The sequence below is a fragment of the Protopterus annectens genome, chromosome 1.part0 (assembly GCF_019279795.1).
Source record: "Protopterus annectens isolate FY-2018-M chromosome 1.part0, PAN1.0, whole genome shotgun sequence".
Taxonomy (NCBI): domain Eukaryota; kingdom Metazoa; phylum Chordata; order Ceratodontiformes; family Protopteridae; genus Protopterus; species Protopterus annectens.
The window spans coordinates 1,053,031,873-1,053,054,488 of NC_056725.1; the positions used below are offsets into that span (position 1 = coordinate 1,053,031,873).

At 41.5% G+C, this 22,616-nt stretch overlaps 1 protein-coding gene across 2 annotated transcripts in view; it reads left to right on the forward strand.

The window, feature by feature from the left end:
• GEN1 (GEN1 Holliday junction 5' flap endonuclease) overlaps positions 1-22,616 on the forward strand; it is a 911,226-nt gene that overhangs the window by 552,569 nt on the left and 336,041 nt on the right. For both annotated transcript variants that reach the window (XM_044064875.1, XM_044064884.1), the window contains exon 8: positions 13,168-13,318. In XM_044064875.1, coding sequence (XP_043920810.1) covers positions 13,168-13,318 — 151 coding nt within the window. The remainder of the gene's footprint in view (positions 1-13,167; positions 13,319-22,616) is intronic.

Here is a 22,616-nt window from a genome sequence, read left to right on the forward strand (position 1 = left end):
ATCTATATATATATATATATATATATATATATGTGTGTGTGTGTGTGTGTGTGTATGTATCACATACTGTATTTGTTTCTTTGAGGATTAAATGTTCACTTGTGAACATTAGACAATTGTTACATTGTCTTAATATGCCCATGTCCACCAAACTGGCTGCAGAGAAATTTGGGAAACTGCATGTCTATAATGTCAGGTCTTTTATACTGATTGAGCTACAAGGGTGCAGTGCACAAAGGGTTAATAGTTGGTTGACTAAGGGTGCTTTAGGGGCCAGAGACTAAACTAGCCTATATAATACTAAATTCAAGGGACAGTGCTCCTCAGTGTGCAAACTAGCTGCTCTGTGCGCAAAGTAGTTGCTCTACTCTCACCGAGTTACTGGTACAGTTTCAGAAGTAAGGAAAATTTGGTTTCTGGGTATCTGTGTCTATACAGGACACAGCTAACCACTGCTGCACAATGGGCAGCAGTGTACTAACTCTTCAAATGCATTCAATGTCAGGCACTTAAAACACTGGAAACTAAGTTCTCTGGTTAATAAAATGACTACACTTACTGTTTTATTATGCATTTTCCAACTCAGATATACCAGGCCGCCAGCCACTGCCACTAGGTAGATTATCAAAGTCCTCTTAACACAAATACATAAAGACTGCATGAGAGTCTAATTGTGTCTTTCGGCTTTTCCCGGTTAGGGGTCGCCCCAGCGGAACTCCGGTCTGCTAATGATTGGCAGTAGATTTTTACGTGCCGAGCTGCCGGCCCTGACGCACAAACTTCAACGAAGGTACGCCCATTCACGCATGCCTCCACATAGAAGACGCTCTAACTGAGATTCGAACAGGACAGCATCTTACTGTGAGGCGACAATGCTACCACAGCACCACCACTGCATGAGAGTCCAATGCTACCACAAAACAACTTAAACTGTCTAGATAAGGCAATTTCAATTTTTAGGAACTCTTAAAATGATTTCAAGTGCAAAATCAACAATTAAAGCAAAAAATAAAGCAGTAGCACTCTAAAAGCGCAAATAAAATAAATCTCTTATATGCCAAGGATGGAGCAGGATTAATCCTGGACGATCTCAAATTATGACAAGGGCATCAAGCAGATGGGAGTTCTGGGAAAATGAGCAAGAAACAATCTCTAGCAAAGGAGGTTTACTCAAGAGCAGTGGTTTGCTGGGTGGGCACTCAGTGTTGTGGATCAATGGAAAAAGTAGTTTAAACAACAGACAGTAGCAGTGAAAGAGATTACCATAAAGGGCAGAGACAAGAGACACAGCATTTTAAAAAGTACAGTTTTGTACCTACCATAAATGTAAATGTTCGAGTGCTCATACAGCTGCAGTCATTACAGATGGGTTATCCTGCCATCAGGCGGGTCCTCGGTCGGCCGAATTCCAAAGTCTAGGTCTGGCGTCGGTTGTCGTCGCTTCTTCCTTGACGTCAGTGCGGCAGGGGTATAAAAGAGGCAGCCGACGCCATTCTCTTCAGTTTTTCTTGCCCCAGATGTCAGGTGCCTCCAGAAGGAAGGCAAAACATAATATTATGCAAACATGCAATGAAGAAAAATCAAAAACAGTAGTTGCAAGCAAATACACCATAAAAGAATATCCCAAAAGGGTTGTATGATAAAGGTGATTGTCATAAGGCCTGTCCTAAGAGGGGATGGAGGGAGGGTAACCTGGACTGCAGCTGTATGAGCACTCGAACATCTACATTTATGGTAGGTACAAAACTGTACTATGTTCGTCGTGCATACAGCTGCAGTCATTACAGATGCATAGAATCCCAAATCTAAGTAAGGGTGGTAGGTACTAATTGGAACTAGGAGGGGCTAGGATGCCCTGCAGGACTGCTGTGGCAAAGCCCGCTCTAGATTTTGAGTATAGTGGAAGGTGATAGTGCTTGGAGAAAGTGTGCACTGAACTCCAAGTAGCTGCTTCCAAAATGTCCTTGGTAGGGACCCCCCTGAGGAAAGCTGCAGAGGTAGCTGTAGCCCTGGTGGAGTGGGATCTGATGTATACAGGCACAGGTTTTCCATGAAAAGAATAACAAAAGCGTATGCAGTGGGCTATCCATTTTGAAATTGTCTGTTTGGAAATAGCCTTTCCTTGAGCACCTGTAGCATAGGACACAAAGAGCTGCTCAGATTTCCTGAATGACTTTGTTCTGTCCAAGTAATAACGAAGTTGTCTGTGGATGTCCAAGGAATGTAGTAGTCTCTCTCCTTTGTTCTGTGGATTTGGATAAAAGGTAGGTAAATGAATAGTCTGATTCAAAGCTACACTGGATACCACCTTTGGCATGAAGGTAGGGTTGGTTCATAAGGAGACTCTGTCCTGATGGAAAATGATGAATGGTTGTACAGCCATGAGGGCCTGTAGCTCCGAAACCCTGCGTGCTGAGGTAATGGCCAGAAGGAAGGCTGTTTTCCACGACAAGTATTGTAACCCTGTTGAAGAAGCCGGCTCAAAAGGAGGCAGGGTCAGCTTTTCCAATACAAAGTTGAGGTCCCAAGCTGGGACCGGTGGTTTCCGTGGGGGTTTTATATTTTTTGCCCCTCTGAGGAACTGCTTTAATAGAGGATGTGAGAATAAAGGAGGATCTGTATTGTATTGTGCAGAAATGGCTGAAGCGTGGATCTTGATGGAGGGGAAGGAAAGGCTACTGTTTAACATCTCGGCTAGGTACTATAAAATTTGGGGTATATTTATTACCCAAGGATTCTGGCCCTTTTCTTGATTCCAGGAACAAAATCGTTTCCATTTGGCGGAGTATGTTTTTCTAGTAGAGGGTCTTCTGGCCTCCAAGATGACATCCTGCACCTCTTTGGAGAGGAGAGTCTGTTGGGAAATTAAGGTATTCTCCATGCAGCTAGATTTAAGGTTTTGAGCTGGCTGTGAAGGGTTTTGTAGTTGTGCTGGGACAACAGAAGAGGAACTAGAGGTATTATCCATGGTGGTGAGTGTGACAGGCTCTTTAGGAGAGGATACCAGTGCTGTCGTGGCCAGTCTGGAGCAATGAGAATCATTTGTGGCCTCTCTGCTCTGGCTTTTAATAGAACTTTGGTCAGTAGAGGAAGTGGCGGGAAGGCATAGACTGTCAATGTTGTCCAATTGAAGGAGAGTGCGTCCACTTTCCAGGCCTGTGGATGATAGGTCCTTGAACAGAATTTTTTCAACTAGTAATTTTTGTGGGTAGCAAATAGATCTGTCTGGCTGTCCCCATGCCTGAGCTATCTTTGAGAAGACTTGAGGATGCAACTTCCATTCGTGTGGGTCTGTCATATTTCTGCTTAAGTTGTCTGCCAGTGTGTTTTCCTTCCCTGGCAGGAATTGTGCCTGTAGTTGAATTTGTAATTCCAGAGCTGTGTTCCACAGGGTCATGGCTTGCCTGCACAGGGGGTATGAATGAGTTCCCTCCTGTTTGTTTATGTACCACATGACTGTGGTGTTGTCTGTCCTTATCAATAGCTGGCCTGGATGCAGTAGGTCTTTGAAGGTCATAAGAGCATTTTGCACGGCTAGCATCTCCTTTTGGTTGATGTGTAGGTGCTTCTCTTTTTGGGACCATTTTCCCTGAATGCACTGATCTGCCATGTGTGCTCCCCAGGCATAGTCGGAGGCGTCCGTTGTGATGATTTGAGTTGCTTGAGGTAAACAGAAAGGGAGACCTGTGTTTCTTTGGCATGCTTGAGCCCACCACAAAAATTCCTTTTGAAGGCATGGAATGAGTGGTATAATTGTTTCCAAGCTGTGGCTGTGTTGAGACCATATGTTTTTTAGGTACCATTGTAGTTTCCTCATATGAAGCTTTGCACATGGTATCAGTAGGATGCAAGATGCCATGAAACCCAGAGCTTGCAGGACTTTCCTTGCAGTTAGTCTGGTTAAAGATGCCATTTTGTTGAAGTATTGAGACAGTTGCCCTTGTTTGTCTGGCGTGAGGTAGACCATCTGGGTGGTTGTATTTAAGCTGGCACCCAGGAAAATTATCTGTTGAGAAGGTATTAGTTTTGATTTCTTTTTGTTCACTGTGTATCCCAGGTAGTTTAACAGTTTTATTACAAACGCCAGATGCTGCAATAGAATGTCCTTGCTGTCCGCTTGGATCAGGCAGTCGTCCAGATATGGGTAGATTTGTATTCCTTGTTGTCTGCAGAAGGCAATTACTGATGCCAGGCATTTCGTAAACACTCTGGGCGCAGTAGATAAGCCAAAGGGCAATGCAGAGAATTGGTAATGGGTTGAACCTGCAAGAAATCTGAGGTATCTTCTGCAATCTTGTCTGATAGGGACATGCAGGTATGCCTCCTTGAGGTCCAACGTTACCAGCCAAGACTCCTTGCCCAGCATGGGAAGAAGCTGCTGTAATGTGAGCATCTTGAATTTTGGTACCTGTAGATATGTGTTTAGGATGGATAGGTCTAAGATAGGTCTCTAACCTTTGTCCTTCTTTGGTACCAGAAATAGTCTGGAATAAAAACCTTGACCTTGTTCTTTTGCAGGTACCTCTTGAATTGCTTTCATATCCATGAGAGTGGAAATTTGTCTTTGTGCCTCTGCCCATTGATTTTGTGGCAGGTTTGGCAAGCCTCTCATTTTTGGAAGGGTGTGAAAATGGACATTGTAGCCTCTGTCTATAATGTCCAGAATCCGTTTATCTTTTGTAACAATGTGCCAGTTTTTTGAAAATAATGCCAGTTTTCCGCCCAAAGGTGCTGCCATTATAACTTTGTTTGGCAGGTGTAGGGGGAAGTCATTGTGTCTGTTTTCTAAATGACTGTGGACTATCTTCTCCACCTCTTGGAGTTGGTGCTTGCCACTGTCTAGCTCTTTAAGATCCTTGAGGTTGTCCTCTACCCCTTGGGCGTCTGTATCTGCCCCTTTGAGATCTGTCCGTGGCTGGAAAGGACCAATTTTTTGAAGGCCAGTTTCTGCTGAAGCGTGGAGGTTGCACCTGCAAGAAATCTTTAACTGTTTGCATAGATTTCGCTTTTTCCTCCATTTTCTTTAGTACCTCCTCAGCTTTAACACCGAACAGTACATCTTTTTGAAGTGGTGCATCTAATAGCTTTGCTTTGACATGATCTGGTAAGGATTGCTCTTTGAGCCAAGCATGTCTACGTATGACAGACCCTGTGACAGCAGCTCTACATGAGGCCTCTAAAGCATCAAAACCACACTGCAAGGTAGGTTTACCCACTTGCTCTGCTCCATGCAACAAATCCTGCAACTCTTTCAAATCTGGTTGTTCTGTTTGTGTCATTTTGCTTTTCAGCTGAGATAACAAAAACTGTTGGTACTTTAACATATGAAATTGACAGTTTAATGCCCTCATGGTTAAAGTGGCTGATGTATACACCTTTTTTCCCCACCTTTCTAATGCTCTAGCATCTCTCTCTGAAGGTAAGGGGTTTTTAGCAGTAGAGGCCTGTATCCCCTTGGGACCCTGTGAGATTGTTTCTGGGTCAGCAGTATGGCTTTTATAAAGGAACTGGTGAGAATCAGGAACCAGGTAATACCTGTCTGGTTTAACAGGGGCTGGAGGTAAAGAATCTGGATTAAGACTGGCTTCTGCGTACACATCATCCAAAATATCTAAAACAGGAGGGATAGCCAGGGGCCTATGCTGGGGGAGCAGTAGAAATTCCCTGAGCCTTTTCTTGGAATCTGAGTAATCTTGGCCTTCACAGTGGAAGTGCTCTCTCAATGTATGCAGGGTTTCCCCAAAAGAGTAGTCCTCAGGGGGGGGAGACCGCGGGAATAGACTCCTCAGCATCAGAGTCTTCAAAAGGGGAATAAGCATAATCCTGGCCCTCAGAATGGTCTGAGGTAATAGAAGCCTGGTCTGAGGAAGGGTAGTCTTCCTCCAGTCTGGGTCTTTTGTCAGAGGGGGGTTGAGAACCCCTGATGAGAGTTATCAAATCCTCAGCCATTTTAAGCATCTGTTTTTTAGGCATGGGGCCTTGAGAGGAGGTCTGAGGACCCAGTTTTTTAGTTTTGATAGCAGCTTTATATTTAGTGAAGGATTTAATAGAGAAGGTGGAAGGCCTGAAGATGCCTTCAGAAATGGCAGGCCTCACTAAATTTTCAGTTTCCCCGCCAAGAGTGGCGTCGGTATCTGCCGTGGGAATGGAGACTGAGGAGCCTGCAACCTCGGGTACTGAAGACACCGGTAAAATAGCTTCATCAGTAGTCAGGGGCTGCGTAGGCGCCTCGCCGAGAACCGGAGAACCGGTAGTCGGCCTAAGCGTGGTTTCAGTACTCCGTGCAGACCTCGGATGTCGTTCCTTGTCTTTGCGTCTTTTGCCTAAAACTGGCGTCGGTGTATCCAAAGACATGATATAATTAAATTTTTTGCCAAAATAATGAAGGGCGAACTCCGCCCGATGCTTAATAGTGCGTTTGTTGAACCTAGCACAAAAACGGCAGGCCGAGACGTCGTGGTCTGGCCCTAAGTAAGGTATACAGAAAGAGTGAAAATCCTTATGCGGTATTTGCTTCCCACAAGAAATGCAATTATTAACTTTGTCTGACATCGGTCTGAGGCAAGAAAAGTTTCCCCAACGGGGTACTTAGCTTTAAAGAAGACTTCGGCTGAAATACTGTTCGTAAATCTCAGGAGCTGGCCGACTGGCACTTGCGAACTGCTTCTGCTTCGGGCACTGCGCGGTAAGAAAGATCGAAGAAAATGGCGTCGGCTGCCTCTTTTATACCCCTGCCACACTGACGTCAGGGAAGAAGCGACGACAACCGACCCCGGACCTAGACTTTGGAATTCGGCCGACCGAGGATCCGCCTGACGGCAGGATAACCCATCTATAATGACTGCAGCTGTATGCACGATGAACATCCGCAACTCACAATGGGAAGAGGGTGGGAATGCTGGGAAAAATTCAAGCTGCAAGTAGCAGGCTAACTAGAGAGTGACATAATCAAATAAAGCTAACATCGAAGCTTTAGTCCCATCAGTCTCAGCTGTAGGTCAGTCACTCCAGGTAGGTTAGAATTTCAGAAACTTTAGTTTAATGTCTCAGTGGAGGATGGGGCAGACACAAAGAAAAGAACAGGAAGGCACTAGAATACAACTTTAAGAAGGGAAGTGTTAAGCAGAATATACCATATCTTAGCAAGCTATAAGTCACCTTCTATGTCCCATGAAATGCACAGCTCAAACTTTGACCTATTGGAGGCCCTCACCATTCACCAAATACTAGACTCACAGGGGGCTTTAGAAAATGGATGACCTGTAGATCAGCACCCTGATTGGACAACAAGCGTTCTCTAGCAGGCTGTTAACCTACAGGAAACGCTCACTGAAAAACAAGTCCACTGCTTCATGGCAGCATATCAAGCTACCATGGAGCTGGGACTTAAAGGAACCTAACAGTTGCCATTATTTTTGCTCGCTGAGCAGTTCTTTTGCCGTTTAGCAAGTGTGAAATATATAAATACATAGATATATAAACATTTTAAGAAATTGCGTTTGTTTGTCTGTGTGTGTGAGCATATGCATGCATATGAATGAGAGCGAGATCGACCAAACTGTTATTTTACATTCACTAAGCAGCAATTTTGCTTTTTAGTGAGTGTAAAAACCAAGTGGAACTGAAAAAAAAAGTGTGTGTGTGTACACATCTGGAGCCTTTCTCCCCGGGTCTCCATTGAAAATGGGCTCTGTCCCAGTTGCCATTCCCAGTAAATAAATGTTAAATTAAATTAAATTACTACTTGTAAACAGTTATTTCCTATCCTACTGTTTCTGATAAGGATGCAAAGCTTATTGATGGGTACGGGAAAATAGTGTATGCTTCTACAACCTTGTTTTTACCATTTTGAATTGTCAGGCTCTCATGTTGTTTATTTTAATTGTGAAATGTGAGGAATGGTAGATCTGCACTTTCTTCTTGTGAGGAAGAATCTGCTTTAAATGATGGTTTCTTCTGCTGATCTAGTCACTGCTCTCTGTTTACAGAGTGTATGTATGATTCAGTTGTTAATTCTTCAAGGGCTGTAGCCTCTGGTATTGTTTTGAGTAGGTTTACTTAGCTGCATTCTCAGAAACTCCCGAGAGGATATAAATGAGATTTTATTTTCTCTTTTGCATAGAGATTCACTTTTTGGTTCCTTTGCTGCAGAAGAGATCAAAAAGTGATATGAAAAGGTAAGTTAAATCGGAGAATCCCTAAGATTTTTCTGCCCTCCTTTTTCAAAATTTCTAAGAGATTTTCTAAGTCTTCATCCAATTTTGGCATAATGGCTAGGGTGTTGCAAAAAGAATTCAGAAGCCCCCAAACCCAAGGACAGTCCAACTAGCTAGTTTGAATATTTAAGGGACTTTGTTCCCTTCACCCTCCTTGGCAGTCCCTTTTCCCTTCCAGAAAGTCTGAATTTTCACCTTTCTCTTTCACAGCAGATAGTTTCAGAGAAATGGGTTATGAAGTTCATTCATCAAGGTTCTAGATGGCAGTGAGAGGATATTCCCCCTTGTCAGAGGGTTATTCCTCACCCTCCAGACCATACTCTTTTATTTCTACCTATCCTTCATTATATGTTGTTCCAGGGAGTGATAGAACCAGTCCCTCCTTCCCAGGTTGGGAAATGTTTTTGTTTATGGATGGTTTTAGTGCCAAAGGAAGATGATGCTTGGAGACCAGTTCTGGATCGTTTTTCTTAGACGTGTTTGTGATAATGTCTAACTTCTAAATGATGTCACTTCACAATTTGCTACTTATTCTTCTTCATTCAAGTTTCCCAGTAGCACTACAGCTAAAAGATGCTTATCATTACATTGTTTTTCTTCCAGACTTCAGATGTTTCTTAAAGTGATCCAAAAACAAACTTTATCAGTCCGCTGTTTTATCCTTTGGACTATCCACTTCACCAAGAGTGTTCACAAAGTGGCTAGCTCCAGTTATAGCTTGTTGCAGGCTACAGGGTATCCATTTTCTTTTTTCCATATTTAGACGACTTGACTATCTTTGCAGAATCTTTTTCAGAGTGTCAGGAATCTCTCACTTGGGTGAAGAGGTCTTTTACCAGATAAGATTCCAAAAGCACATTCAAAAGTCCTTTTTGGCTTCTTCACACAGGATTGGGCTCCTGGGGTGTCAGCCAGCTACCTCAGTTCAAAAAGCTTTTCTTCCACAGGAAGAAAACAGAGCTATATCTAGATCTATTTCTAAAGTTTTCCACTCAGACTTCAGTTACTGTGAGGGCATCTATGTTTCTCATGATAATCCTGGCAAAGTTCCACATTAGAAAGATACAGTGGTGTCTGAAGTCTCTTTGGTCCCATCATCATCTTTGTGTGTTCAAATCCCAGTGCCAGGGTTTGTCAGTGGAAAAAGTAATTGGTTGTAGGGTTGCCACCTATCCATTTTTTTAATCTTGACTATCCGGAAATCAAATCAACTGTCTGGTAGTCTGGAAAATATTGTACAAAATTCAGTATTCTGTTTCAAAAAAACAGACTATCAGAATTTGTTAAATCGGCAGATTCACTATGCTTTTCTTCTTTAAAAATAATAAAAAAAAGCATCACTAATGTGATGCATTTGCTTGGCAAACCAGTAAATGAGGGCATTCCTCCTCCCCTGATGTGCCTATGATGTCACAAAATGGGTGAAAAGTGGGAGGGGAGAAGTGATGGGCAAGGTTAGATGAGGTGCAAGGGGTGTGGCTTTGGTTTGGTTTCTGCCACAAAGAAAAGTGGCAAACCCTCTTGTTGATGACAGTAAATATGCCTTCCTATTCCAAAATTATCTCAGGCACCTCAGAATTTGCTTGGGAAGCAGTTTCAGGAGGGATTATAATGCAAGGCATTTGGGACACCTAGGAGAGATACTAGCACATAAATTTAAAAGAGATGCTTGCCCTAATCAAGGTACTCAATTCTCTGAATCATCTTTGGTCCCCAGTACCTCTTCAGGTTGTTTCAGACAGTACTACAGTCATGCGGTACATATACAAGCAAGGAGAACCAGGTTATACCCCATTTGCAGACTAGACATGTTAGCTTGAGATATAGCTTCACAGTATAGTCTCACTCTACAGGTGTCCTTCATTCCATCAGAGCAATACTGTGTGGCAGACAAGCTGAGCAGGACAGGGAAGATCCTCACATATGCAAACTTAATCAGGAATCTTCCAAGATTTGATCCATCTGTGGAGAGTTCCTGTAGTAGACCCATTTACCTCCTCTGAATAATCAGATGGCAAGATTCTGCTCCACGACTCCATGCAAGAAGGCATGGAAGACAGATGCCTTTTCTTTTCTTATCCTTTTCTTTTCTTTTGACATGTTCCTGTGATATCCAGGGTACCTCTGAAGACCCAGAAGGAATCTCACAAGATCATTATGGTGACACTTTTTCTGGCCCAGGCAACAGTCATTCAACCCTTCTTTTGGAAATGAACAAGTGCAGTTACCACAAGCTTCCTCACAGAATAAATCCACTCATACAAGATCAGGAGTGTTTAATACTCCCCATCCCCAGTCAACTTCAGCTAACTGCCTGGACGACAGTGTTTTAATTTTGTTTAGGTACGTGTTTACTGAGGACGTGCAGCAGGTATTAATGGAGGCAAGAAAACAAACTACTAGAAAATCCTATATTAGCAAATGAAAAAGGTTTTCTGTTGTTACCAGCAACAACATAACCAACACCCATTCAGGCCTAATTGTTCTATGGTTTTACTATATTTGTGTGAGTTACTTTCCTGTGACCTTTCTTACGCCTTCATCAAGGTTCATTTATTGTCCATCTGCAAGAAGAGTAACTGAGTTGCAAGCTCTTGCGTTGAGTCAACCCTATCTTATTTTCCACAGAGAAAGGGTTTGGGAACTAATCTTTTTACGCCTAAAGTGATATCCAAGTTTACTTTAAGCCAAACTATCCATTCCCCCATTTTCTTTACTGCTGTTATATTTAAGGAGAAAGGATATTCCATACCTTGGATGTCCACTGACAATGTGGGTGAAATCTTGACAGAACAAAATCTTTCAGATTTTCAGATTTGTTGTTTTCTTCTTGTGTAGGTGAGAAGAGACAGCCTGTGTCAATCCAGTGACCATTCTAAAGGTGCTCCTGGACTCTTCTCCTTCCATCTCCCAAATGTGCTAAGCTTGGGGAATCTATCCATATAGCTAAGGCTACTGCAGCAGTGACCAGTATGATGAACATAGTACAGTTGTGTAGGTAAACTTAGCATAACAGTAACTGTTTGAATGATCCCTGCTGCAGTAGCTGCTCCTCCCTCCCTCTATACCCTTTATTTTTTAGTGTGTTGTCTATGCCAGGATGTGGATATTTATTTTTTTATTCTTCCTAGCATTGTAATTTCATGACTTAGCCTCCCTCTCTCTGAAGGGCTTGGTGCCCATTGTCTTTTAGTCACTCAGCTTGAGCTGCTTAACTGTTTGGGTGCATGGAAGGTGCCCTGAAGTTCACTTACACAACTATACTTTCTTAGAAAATTCGTCTGACATATATATTTAGCAACACCTTGCTTCTTGCTTGTGAGTGGTCTTATATCCCTTCAACTGCCAAGATATATATATATATATATATATATATATATATATATATATATATATATATATATATTTTTTTTTTTACACTCTGGAGTCACATAACATGCAACTTTTTTTTCTCCCCTGTAAACACCAAGTAATTCTGTTAAATTCCCCATATTTCCTCACTTCATTGCTGTGCAAGCAATGTCTCCGTACTTTTACAACCTGAAATGCTATCTTCCCTCCCCTTCACTCCATGATATCCACATTCCTGGTTGAAAGTAAGATGGCTGAAAGCTGCATTTTAGCTAAAGTATGTATAACAGCCCCTTGTAGCACAGGTTTGTGGTCTTGTTCCATCTCTTCAACAGCCCTCTCGCAGACAGCTTCTGATGCAGTCTTCCAGTGGACTACATTCAACTTACATGACTTAACAGCCTGGTTAATCCATTTCCTCTACAGGCTTACACCAGGGGTATTCTGTATCTTAAAAGAATCACAGAAACCTTCTCTTCAGGATACCTGTGGAGGCAATTGGAAAAAATTTTCCCATTTCATTGTTTTCTAAACATTTAGGCACATCAGAATTTCCCGTTTCTTGGTTTTGTGTTGTATTTCAGAACTGATTGAATTTAGGCATTCCTTGATTAAATGTAATTTGACAGCTGTTTCCAGCTGTAGTGTTGGCTAAGATTTCAGTCCTTTGGCTCCTCTAAAATTCTGCATGACCTTTCTGAGGGGGCAGTCTTACCTAGTCTTCTCGTTAAGGATCCACTTTTTCCTTGGAACATCTGTTTTATGCTTTCCTTTTCTCTCCTCTTCTGTCTTTAAACCAGCATCATCTACCAGAATCATTCTACCTAGATGTCTGTCAAAATGATTTCTTATTGTAATTTCAAGACCTGTAAGTGCAAGCCTTGGAGTTATAAGAAAAAAAAAAAACAGTAAATGTCAGACATTGATGTTCTTTAACTTGGGTTAACTAACTGAAATCGCTGTACCTCTAAGGAAAGGGACTATTCCAAGAAACTGCAGTCTGTATTTAAGTCCACATTTCCAGTCATTCAGTCTCGCTATACCAGAAATCAAGCTGTCAAATCTTGGAATTTCAAATTGTTATCTCTCAAAGGAACAAACTGGGGAGGCCCAGTATCATTTTTCATACCCAAGGTGATTAAAAGTGTTTTATATGCCATGAGAGAGGTTTACTGAGAAGACTGAAGAGAGTATAGTTTAGAGTACTAAGTCCCTGTTTTTGTGTACTGTGGTAGTCTCTGTAATGGTGTAAGCCTTGAAACTTTGTTCTGCCAAGGCTTTTACTTAGCATTAAAAATGTAAACAAGTTTAACCAGTGTTACTAGATTCAAGAGTATTATTTAATCAAAGGTTGGTAGCATGTATGAGCATGGAACATCATTTTGTGTACAAGTTGTACCTTAACATTCTAGGATATTGGGCTTTCCATCCAGTGCAGCGACAGTAGTTCAGCATGCCGAATGTTCTTTTGGAAGACTCAAAACAATATTTGTATTTATTTTATTTACAATACTATCACAAGTGCTTGCACTTAATATAATGCCAACAGTTTTGAACACACATCTCTCTCTCTCTCTGTCTCACTTTCTTCACCCTTCAGGCTTAGCAAAAGATCATGAGCGAATGGGCTGTAGATTTTGTGAAAGTACCCGATTCTGTGAACCACATGACTATGATTATTGCTGTCCTTGTGAATGGCATCAAGCTGAGAGAGAGAAGCAAGCTAATTCTGCAGAATATAACATCAAAAAGTAAGGATTTAAGAATAGTAACATGACAGAGACAGAAAACGGTAGCCTTTATTTTACTGTAAAAGCCTCTGTGTTACTCTTTCAGTGCTTGCCTTCACCTTGTCTCGGTGGAATATATTGACTTTCTTTTGTGGCTAAATGTTATACTTAACTTTTTTTTTTTTTTGTCAAAAGCAGAACATTTCAAAGTAATTACATCTTCAGTTCAGACATGCTTCTGTGGGCAGACTGCAGAAACTGCTTTGTAGTTCAAGAAACAAAGACCCTGAATGTATTTTATATCTTGAAGCAAGGTGTTAATATTTTTGAGGTTTGCCTGAAGTATAACATTCCTAAATATAGGTCTGCTTCTGACATGCTTCTAGTTTCTGGGTTCAATAAGACATTTGCTTTGGACTTGTGTGATCTTGAACCTGGCACTTTGTGCCTTCATGTCATCAATCAGTTTGCATGTTTTAGTGTTAGATGCATTATGAACCCAAAGAGACCACAGGAATGTATTCATTGTGAATAGGAAAGCATGAGCTGCCTCAGAAGGCATTCAGAGTAAAGTGTAAGACAATTCAGAAAGATGTAATAAGAGATATAGAAGTGGGTTTAAGTATTGAAATGATGACCACAGTAGCATATAGATTTTGGAACAATGGGCTCCTAGAAAGACTCAGTCAGACACTAATAGAAATGTTGAAAATAATAACTAGTGGTGGATAGGACTGGAAAATTGTGTTAGGTTGGGGACTGGTGGTAAAAAATACTATGCAGAATAGCTGTGCTAGTGAAGTACAGGAATAAATCCCTGAATACAGCTCAGGCAGTTCAAGTTACAGTAGTGACTCAAGCATTTGAGGGCACAGTCAGTTGCATAGCTAGAGTTTGTGCTGCCCAGGGCTGTCTTTGAGTTTGTTGCTCCACCCCCTCTCACACAATCATAGTCAAATGGGACCCCCCCCCCATACACAGCCCTCCCCCCTGCAGCCATTCCAGTGTCCCATTACTTAGCTATTTCTCCCAATTTACTATATAAACACTATAATACACATACTGCTTTATGCTTTACTTCTACAATGCATATTTGGATTTCATTTAAACTTTTGTTTCCAATTTTATAGCACAAACACTGTTAGACATCTGCTAAACAAAGCAATACAATCTCACAATGAAAACAGACTCATCATTAAAACTTCTCTGCCCTTGAATCTCACATTCATTGAAAATGCATTGAAGTCCACATTCAAAGAAAATGCATCTGGCCAGTGGCGGATAAAGTTTACCTTTTGGCTGTTTTCAAATCACAGGCCCCCTTGCACACATATTTAGGACCATGCAAACATGCATGTGTTCTTAGATTCACCTTCGTGATTGTATTAATTATGTTCCTTGTATAATACAGCGCACTTGTTACAGCTTGTTTTAAATTTATTGTTTTGAACATTTTCCCAGTAAGCAATGAAACAAAATGTATGAACTAATAATGATAGAAATGCCCAATTCAGAACATTTCCATCATAAAGGTCTACTCAAACTTTTGTCATTAAAGTCCACCAATATCAGTAAATATGCATAATCTCTGCAGAAGTAAAAGTCATCTAAATAATTCCGCATTAAAGAGATCTGTAACTAGAGGTTGCTGCTAGCAAACAACTTTATATTTCATTTCATGTACAAATAAAGTGCCTGTTGCCCTTGAAGAATAAATTGCCAATGTTACATTAAAAAAATGATAAGCTAGTAATATTGCAATAGGAAATGGATGGCAAATTGATAGATTCATAGTTAATAGGTATCTCCTCCAATGGAGGACATTCTCAAGACTGCAGCATCCACCCCCTGTAAAGTACAACAGTACAGTATCAGCAGTCCATCTACATACTGTGGGAGTAGAACCCACAGCCTTCTGCCTCAAAATCAAGTGTACTACCTGTTGTGCTACTAACAATGCAAACAGACTTGGCATAAGCTGCACTAAACTTCTCTTCCCTCTGAAGCACTCAGCTCCTTGTAAAATCCAGTTGACACGCAACTATATCTCTTAACTTTGAAGCACAAGAAATATGGAAAAAGCCAAAGTTTATTGTTGGAGGGCAAAGGCCCAAAACCAGGAACACATTTTAAACTTTACTTGTATAATCTTAGAAAGTTGCTAGAATAAAATGTTTTGAGTTACCATGCGTTTCCTGAAAGATAGGAAGACTGAAACTTTAATGACTATCATTATTTAGTGAATTCAGTTCTCCCTGATTTGCCAGCAAATAACAAATTTTAAGAGGAACAGACCAAAAGTATGAACGAAACATTCCAGACATTACATGAAAATCTGGACAGTTGAAAGCTATGGACTCAACTTCTTGAATCACAGATGATGGTAGGGGTAGAGAATTCAGGCTCTTGTTTCTTGTACCAAAGGTACAGGGTTTGAGGGGTCTATATTAGATCACTGAATGCTTAAAAAAGCGAACGGTGATTAATCGACCCTATGTAAGCGAAAGCTTACAATGTTGAACTGTCATAACAGCGATTTTTCTAAGGGAAAAAAATCACTGTTCCAACAAAAAGAAAAAGAAAACACTTTAAACTTTACATTAAGTGGGGGGCTGCAGCCCCCAAACACCCCTACTTAAATATGCCAACTCCGAGACTGCACTACAGTGCCGAAAATGGCAAAGTAACGAAGCAGCCAAGCAAATTCTTTCCCAAGGAAAGAATTCGGTTAAAAGCTGCTTCGATATTTTGCCTTTTCAGTCTTTTAAGTTCAACCAAGACGCATTCGAAAGAATGCGTCTTCGGTCTTCTAATAGGAACCCAGGTTTGAGCCTGAGCAACACTAACCACCAGGTATACCTAACTGGGGAATTTTACATGCACACACAGACGTTAGCTGGCAGCAGTAAGAAGCAGTAAATCCCCTCCAAACACACACATGTTAGCTGGCAGCAATAAGAATCAGCAAATTCCCCTACTTGGTGAAGCAGCAAATTCCCTTAAACACTGTATTTAAAATTGCGCAGGTGTTCAGGAAGAACAGGACATTTGTGCGACAATGCACACACAGGCATGATGCGACCGGACCAGCTATTGGACTGTTCTTAAAGAAGAACACCAACTATTAAAGTAATTGCAATCCTAAAAGAACACCCTTAAAATTAAGCTATTGAAGTAAATACAGTCCCAAAAGTGCCACCTGGAGTGGACCTCCCATTCCCCCCCAGCTACACCACTGGACACAGTCTGGGAGGATAGGCATCCATTTTGGGGAGGGGTAGGCGATCCTATTAGGCCACCACTGCTGACAAGATCACTGTAGCATAGCAGAGACAGGGTCATAAAAACAGGTGCTGGTGCAGTGATGATTTGTGTACGACCACCCAAGTATGTGACAGTAGCACTTGTTCTCATTGTTCTCATTCTCAGTGCCTCTCCAGAGAAATTCTTGACCAAGGGGATTTGAGGGGGGTGCTCCTTGCCCCTGGGGAATGAATAGGCTTGATTCCATTAGATGGTGGCCTGATAATTGGCAGGCAAAGAGAGAAAAGCACTTAAAAAATATATGCAGAATGTCTATGGCTGCAGTCCATATTAGCATGTATTTGGTCATAACCCAAATCTCCCTTCTGTTTTATTGATATGTCGCCTGCTGTAGAATGCACCACAAGGAGCGTGGCAGTGTGAGAACATATTTCAGCATTACATGTTCATGGAGAGCATTTACTGAGGCTGAATGTTAAGATCAAAATCTGGAAAGCATTGTGGAATCAACTTCATACCACAGATGAAACAAAAGTGATGGTTGTGTAGAATTCTCATTGGCCAGGATGGTGCTGTAGTATTTGTGATGCATGGCAGTATATGTGTGCATCATTCCAAGATGAGTAAAGTCGGGACTGAAGTAGAGGACCAAAACAGCAATACAAGTGACAGTGATGAGGTAAGAAGCTTAAATGAAGAGATATCAAAGAACTCATAAAAGTGAAATGAACATAAGTCAGAGAATTCTGAAGTGAGTAAGGAAGGATTTTGCACTAATAGAATTAAGGTGGTACAGTGAGGTAACAGCATCTGCCTTAAAAAGGTCAAGCCATAAGATATGTGGACAGAGAACAAAAAGGTGCAACATACAGATGCAATCTTATGGGAGGGGACCACTAAAGCTACAAAGTGGCACAAGAATTGATATAACTTACAGTTTTTACACTCATCTGATTTTGGAGGCACACAAGTGTCTTTTGACAAGATTCATGTAGACAATACTCACAGTGATCTAGAACTAATCAGACATAGTCACCAACTCACATGTTGCATTCCTGACTGAGGTATATCATCTGGATCAGCAAAACAGGATCTGGTACAGAACTGGAAACATGATGATGTCTTTGAAAAAGTTGATAATGTTGACCAAAAATGCATTTGTGTACCCGCAAAGAAACTAAAAGGAATAATATGCAAAATGTGAAAAAACTTTGCAGAGAATCATTTCCAAAAGATTCACCAATATGTGCTTGCTTCATAATCTTTCTCTCCTTTTGGACGGAATTTGTCAAAAGTGGAAGAAAACATGAATATTTGCAAGGTGCGGAACTCTTTTTCATGATGTTTGTCTGTCCCCATCCTGAGATAAGATGTGATGGATGATTGTGGAAACTGAAAAAGTCTGTTTATGGTCTGGCAGATGCATTTTGTACTGGTATTGTAAAGTGAATGATAATCACTATTAAATCGTGATGAAGAATCTCACAGGTTGACCCTGCTGTGTTCTGCTGGCTAGAGTAGAACATTACCATCACTTCAATAGTTGCCTGCCATGTGGATGCTTTTGTACAGTGTGGGGAGCGGGTAGCTTGCAAAGCCTTGCCACTTCAGTTATTCCCTACCTAAAAGCTACTTTTCAGGTTGGCCAAGAAGTGAATGATTACACATGTTATGTGGGATTGGACTTTGCTACTAGCAATAAAGTGGTGTTGGTAGATCAAGAGAGCTACATAGAAAAATCTTCATTCTGTTTATATGGTACCATCAGGTGCATTGCAGCAAGATGAGCCTACCTTACCCCAAATTATATGGACTTGGATTGGAGGAAGGACAGATTATTGGGTTGCCAGGCAAAGACGATGTGCTATCTTTAATGCTTCTTCTTTGACATCTAAAGTAAATCATGCCAGTGTACAGACTGTTCATTTAGACAGTTTGGAAAATTTATTCTGTAAAAAGCGCCCCTAAAATTTCAATCCTCGGGGAAGGATGAATCCCTAGAATTAGTTGTCTTCAGTAACACTTTATGTGGAAGCCTACCTGACAGTGGCACTCAGGGGAGGCATATAATTGTTCTGATGTGAGAACAAGGAAAGTTATCACTCCTTCTGGAATCATGGGTAGGCTGATCTACACTCAAACCTCGACCCTCCTGGACCAAGAATGTTTAAAGTTAATTAAAAATGGATCCCCGTGTGTAAAAGTGGTATTTTTGTTAAATCAAACAAATGTATACCATTGAGAATGTCTTCAAAGAAAAGTGAAAGTGATCAAAGCAAGAAACAGAAGAGAATAACTGAAGAGCCTAGATGCAGCTCTGATAACCACATTGTAGCAGCTGCGATATGGAATCCTAAAGTGAGGAAAATTTAATCAAATGCACTCTATATATTCAGTAAGTTGATGATTTTAAATATTTCAATGACTAATAATAAAAAACTCACTCGGGTCCAAACTGGAAAAGTCTGAGACTAATTTATGCAAAAGAACGGTAGAGTGGGAGACCAGCTGGGAGAGAAGTTGGTATGAAACTAGTAGAACTCGAGGACAGAACAGGAAAGGGAGAATCTTCTGATACCCTTACATTCACTGCTGCAGTATTCATAACTTATGTGATTCCCTGCAGTGGAAGCCCATCATCCATCCAGTCTACCAAAGCCTTCTGTTGCTTTAAGGTATGCTGAACATCACCTAAACACTTGAAGGTGACGTTCAGGTGTACCATCCTCAGAACTTCTTTGCTGCCAGTCCGAACACTGTTTTTAACAGTCAGTCTGTTTGTCTTCATCCATTTCTGACGTTTTTTCTGTATGTTTGTATTTTGGTGATTACCCCTGTTTGTTGACGTCCTCACCATTGCAGACAAGTACCCAGTTGGTGTTTTGGTCCTTTTTTTTTATTTTTTTGTGCTGTTTGTGGAGTTAGGAAGGGTAAGTGCCAGTGTGGGAGAAAGATTTCCCATAAAGATTGCCACAATAAGTGCCTTTTTTGCCTAAGAGCTTCTCACGACCATACGTGTTGTTCGATTTGTCATGCATTTGTCCCGAAAACCCTTTGTAGTCGGCTTTCTTCCCTTTCATTGTATCTTGAGAACCAGTGTCTTAAGCTTGTTGCTAAAGATACTATGGCTGGAACTTCCCGTCCTGAGGGTCAGTCGTCAGAGAAGAAGAAGTTGAAAAAGGCGAGACCGGAATTTTCTGCTGTCCAGCCTCTGCCGGGTGTTTCTCCTGAGGTTGTTACAAACTGGCTGTGTTGTCAAATTTCTCTGCCTTGTCCCGGTTGGAGGATGACGAGGATATGATGGTCAGCACATCCAACGATGCTTTGCAGGAGTTCGTTTTGGATGTTCAAGGGGAACCACGTTTAATTGTTTCCGAGGGGTCTAGGGGGTTCCACAGATTCTTCTTAGGGAGGAAGTTCCTGTTATGGTTGTGGAATGCCGTCCTGAGTCAGAACCTTCTCAGTTTTCTAGGATGGACATTCCCTTAAAATAGAAAAAGAAAACTAAACATGTTTCTTCTGCTCCTTGGAATCCACAAAGTGAGTTTAAGGTCTTTACTGTCATTAAGGCCTCCTCAAGGGGTTTTGGTCCCTGCTCCTCTTCTATTCTTAAAAGGCCTAGGGAATTGAATTCTTCTGATCAAGAACTGGATTCTTATGAAGAATCCCTTACTTTTTCTACCCAGGTTCCTTCTCCTTTAGACTACAAGTGTGAGGAGGAGGAATCTAGTAGTCCAGTACTCCTGAGGAAATTTCCTTTGGGGGAACACTCTCTACGATGATGGAATTTTTTAAATGGGATTGTGCCCAGGTTTCTGATATCCATAAGAGGTACTATGAGTTACTGTAGATGGACTCTTCTAAACCTGCAGCTATTCTTCCTGTTTTGGCTGCTTTACTGGATGTTTTTCCAGTGCCTCTAAAGTGCCTGATTCTCTGTGCCCTACTCCTAAGAAATCTGACAGGTTTTATAGGGTGCCTGAGGATTGTTTCTTTTTGCTCAGATGTCCTGCTGCTTACCCATCTGTTGTGTCTGTAGCCTCTGATAAGCCATCTCAATTGCTTCCTTCATCCAAGTTACTGCCTTCTGACAAGGACAGCAGAACCATGGACAGGCTGGGTAAGAAAGTTTATACTTTGGCTAACCTAGCTTTTAGGGCTATTAATTATCAGACCCATATATCTAGGTATATGTTGGCTCTTCTTTCTCGGGGTTGTCAACTTTTTTCTGATCTTCCAGACTGTGAGAGTAAATCTTCCGGTCTTTCCTTGCTTGGGATTTCCTCTCAAGTAGTTCGTCATTCTATCAAATGTAGTTAGGATGCAGCAGATGCCTCTTCTAGGGCTGCTGCTTTTGGTTCAGTAATGAAGAGGTATTCTTGGCTTAGTCTTCATCCTTTACCTGATGCTATTAAGGCTAAGTTGATGGATGCTCCTCTGAATAATAAACTTTTGTTTGAGGAAGCAGCTGCTGGTTTAAGTCTCTTCAGGACAAGGAGAAGGCCTTACAGAAACTTAAACATATGTTTGTTTCTCCTGTGCCTAAATTGCAGAGAAACTATCTTTCTAAGCCAGCCTTTGTTTGTAGGCAATCTTGCCCTCCTGATAAAGGTAAAAAGGGTGGTAAATAGGCACCTACTGCTAAGGCCACTCAGACTGCAGGGCTTCAAAAGCCTTCCTTTTCTGACAAACCAGGTGCTGTCTGACTATCCACCTGTTCCCATCCACATTCCTCTTTTACTTCCTATTTGGCTTCAAATCACCCCGTATTCTTGGGTTCTATCAATCATTCATCAGGGGTACTTCATGGTGTGGCTTTCCCATCCTCCTTTTATCGGCATTCCTCAGCCTCCTCGGGAACAACTTCCTTTTTCCCCAGAGGTTCTTCAAGATCTCTTGACTCAGGGTGCTATTCAAGAGGTGCCTATGTCCCAAAAGGGGAATGGGTTTTATTCAAGAATGTTTCTAGTGCCTAGAAAAGAGGGTACTTGGAAACCAATTCTAGACTTTTCTCGTCTAAATACTTTTCTGAAGGTGCCTTCATTTCGGATGTTGTTACTTCAGACCATGTTTCCTCTCTTGCTCCCACAGGCCTTTCTGGTCTCTCTGGATCTCAAGGATGCTTATCTCCATATTCTGATCCATCCTGTTTTCAGGAAGTTTTTGCATTTCTCCATTGCTTCCTGACATTTTCAGTTCTGTGCTTTGCCCTTTGGCCTTTCTACTGCCCCAAGGGTGTTCAACAAATGCCTCGCTCCTGTGATTGCAGGCTTCAAGGGATCCAAATATTTCCTTACTTGGATGACGTGCTGATTCAGGCATCCTTTCCAGAGGTCTTTTTGCAAAGTCTTTGTTTTGCCATATCTCTTCTTCAGAGCATGGGATTCATGATAAACTTCAAAAAGTCTTCCTTGACTCCTTCTCAGGATCATGTCTTTCTAGGTTGCAGGATTCAGGTGGTGCCAATGCAGGCATCCCTGCCTCCCTCCAAAGGCCTTAACTCTCATTTCTTGCTTTCAAACATTTCTTCCCCTGGCCTCCATTACAGCCAAGGGAGTTTCTGAGAGCTGTAGGTTTCATGGCTTCCACCATTCCGATGCTCCCTGCGGCCAAATTCCACATGAGGAAGTTCCAGTGGTTTCTGAAGTCAGTGGCTTCAACATGCGCATCTCTAGACTTCACAGTTCTTCTTCTCCTCCCTTGGGGTTGAATCTGGGTGCTAGACCCAAGGCCCCGGTCATAGAAAAAAGCAATGAGCATTTATTTGCATTTACCAGCTCCTGTAAAGAAGAAGGGCAAATGGAAACACCCGCACAGCGAGAACAGGGGAGCGAAGATGAGAATTTCGCAGTGACTGGTGAGTGTATTGTTTTTAATTTGTCTGATAATGTTCTTTCAAAAGATGAACTTTTTATTTTGAATAAGGGTTTAATGTTTGTGCCTAGTCGAGATAGTATTTTTAGTGAAATTATTATGGACATCGTGATGTTTAGTAGAAACGTTATGCTGAAAGAGATGTATGCCAATTACAGTCAACCACGACAGTTTGTACTAA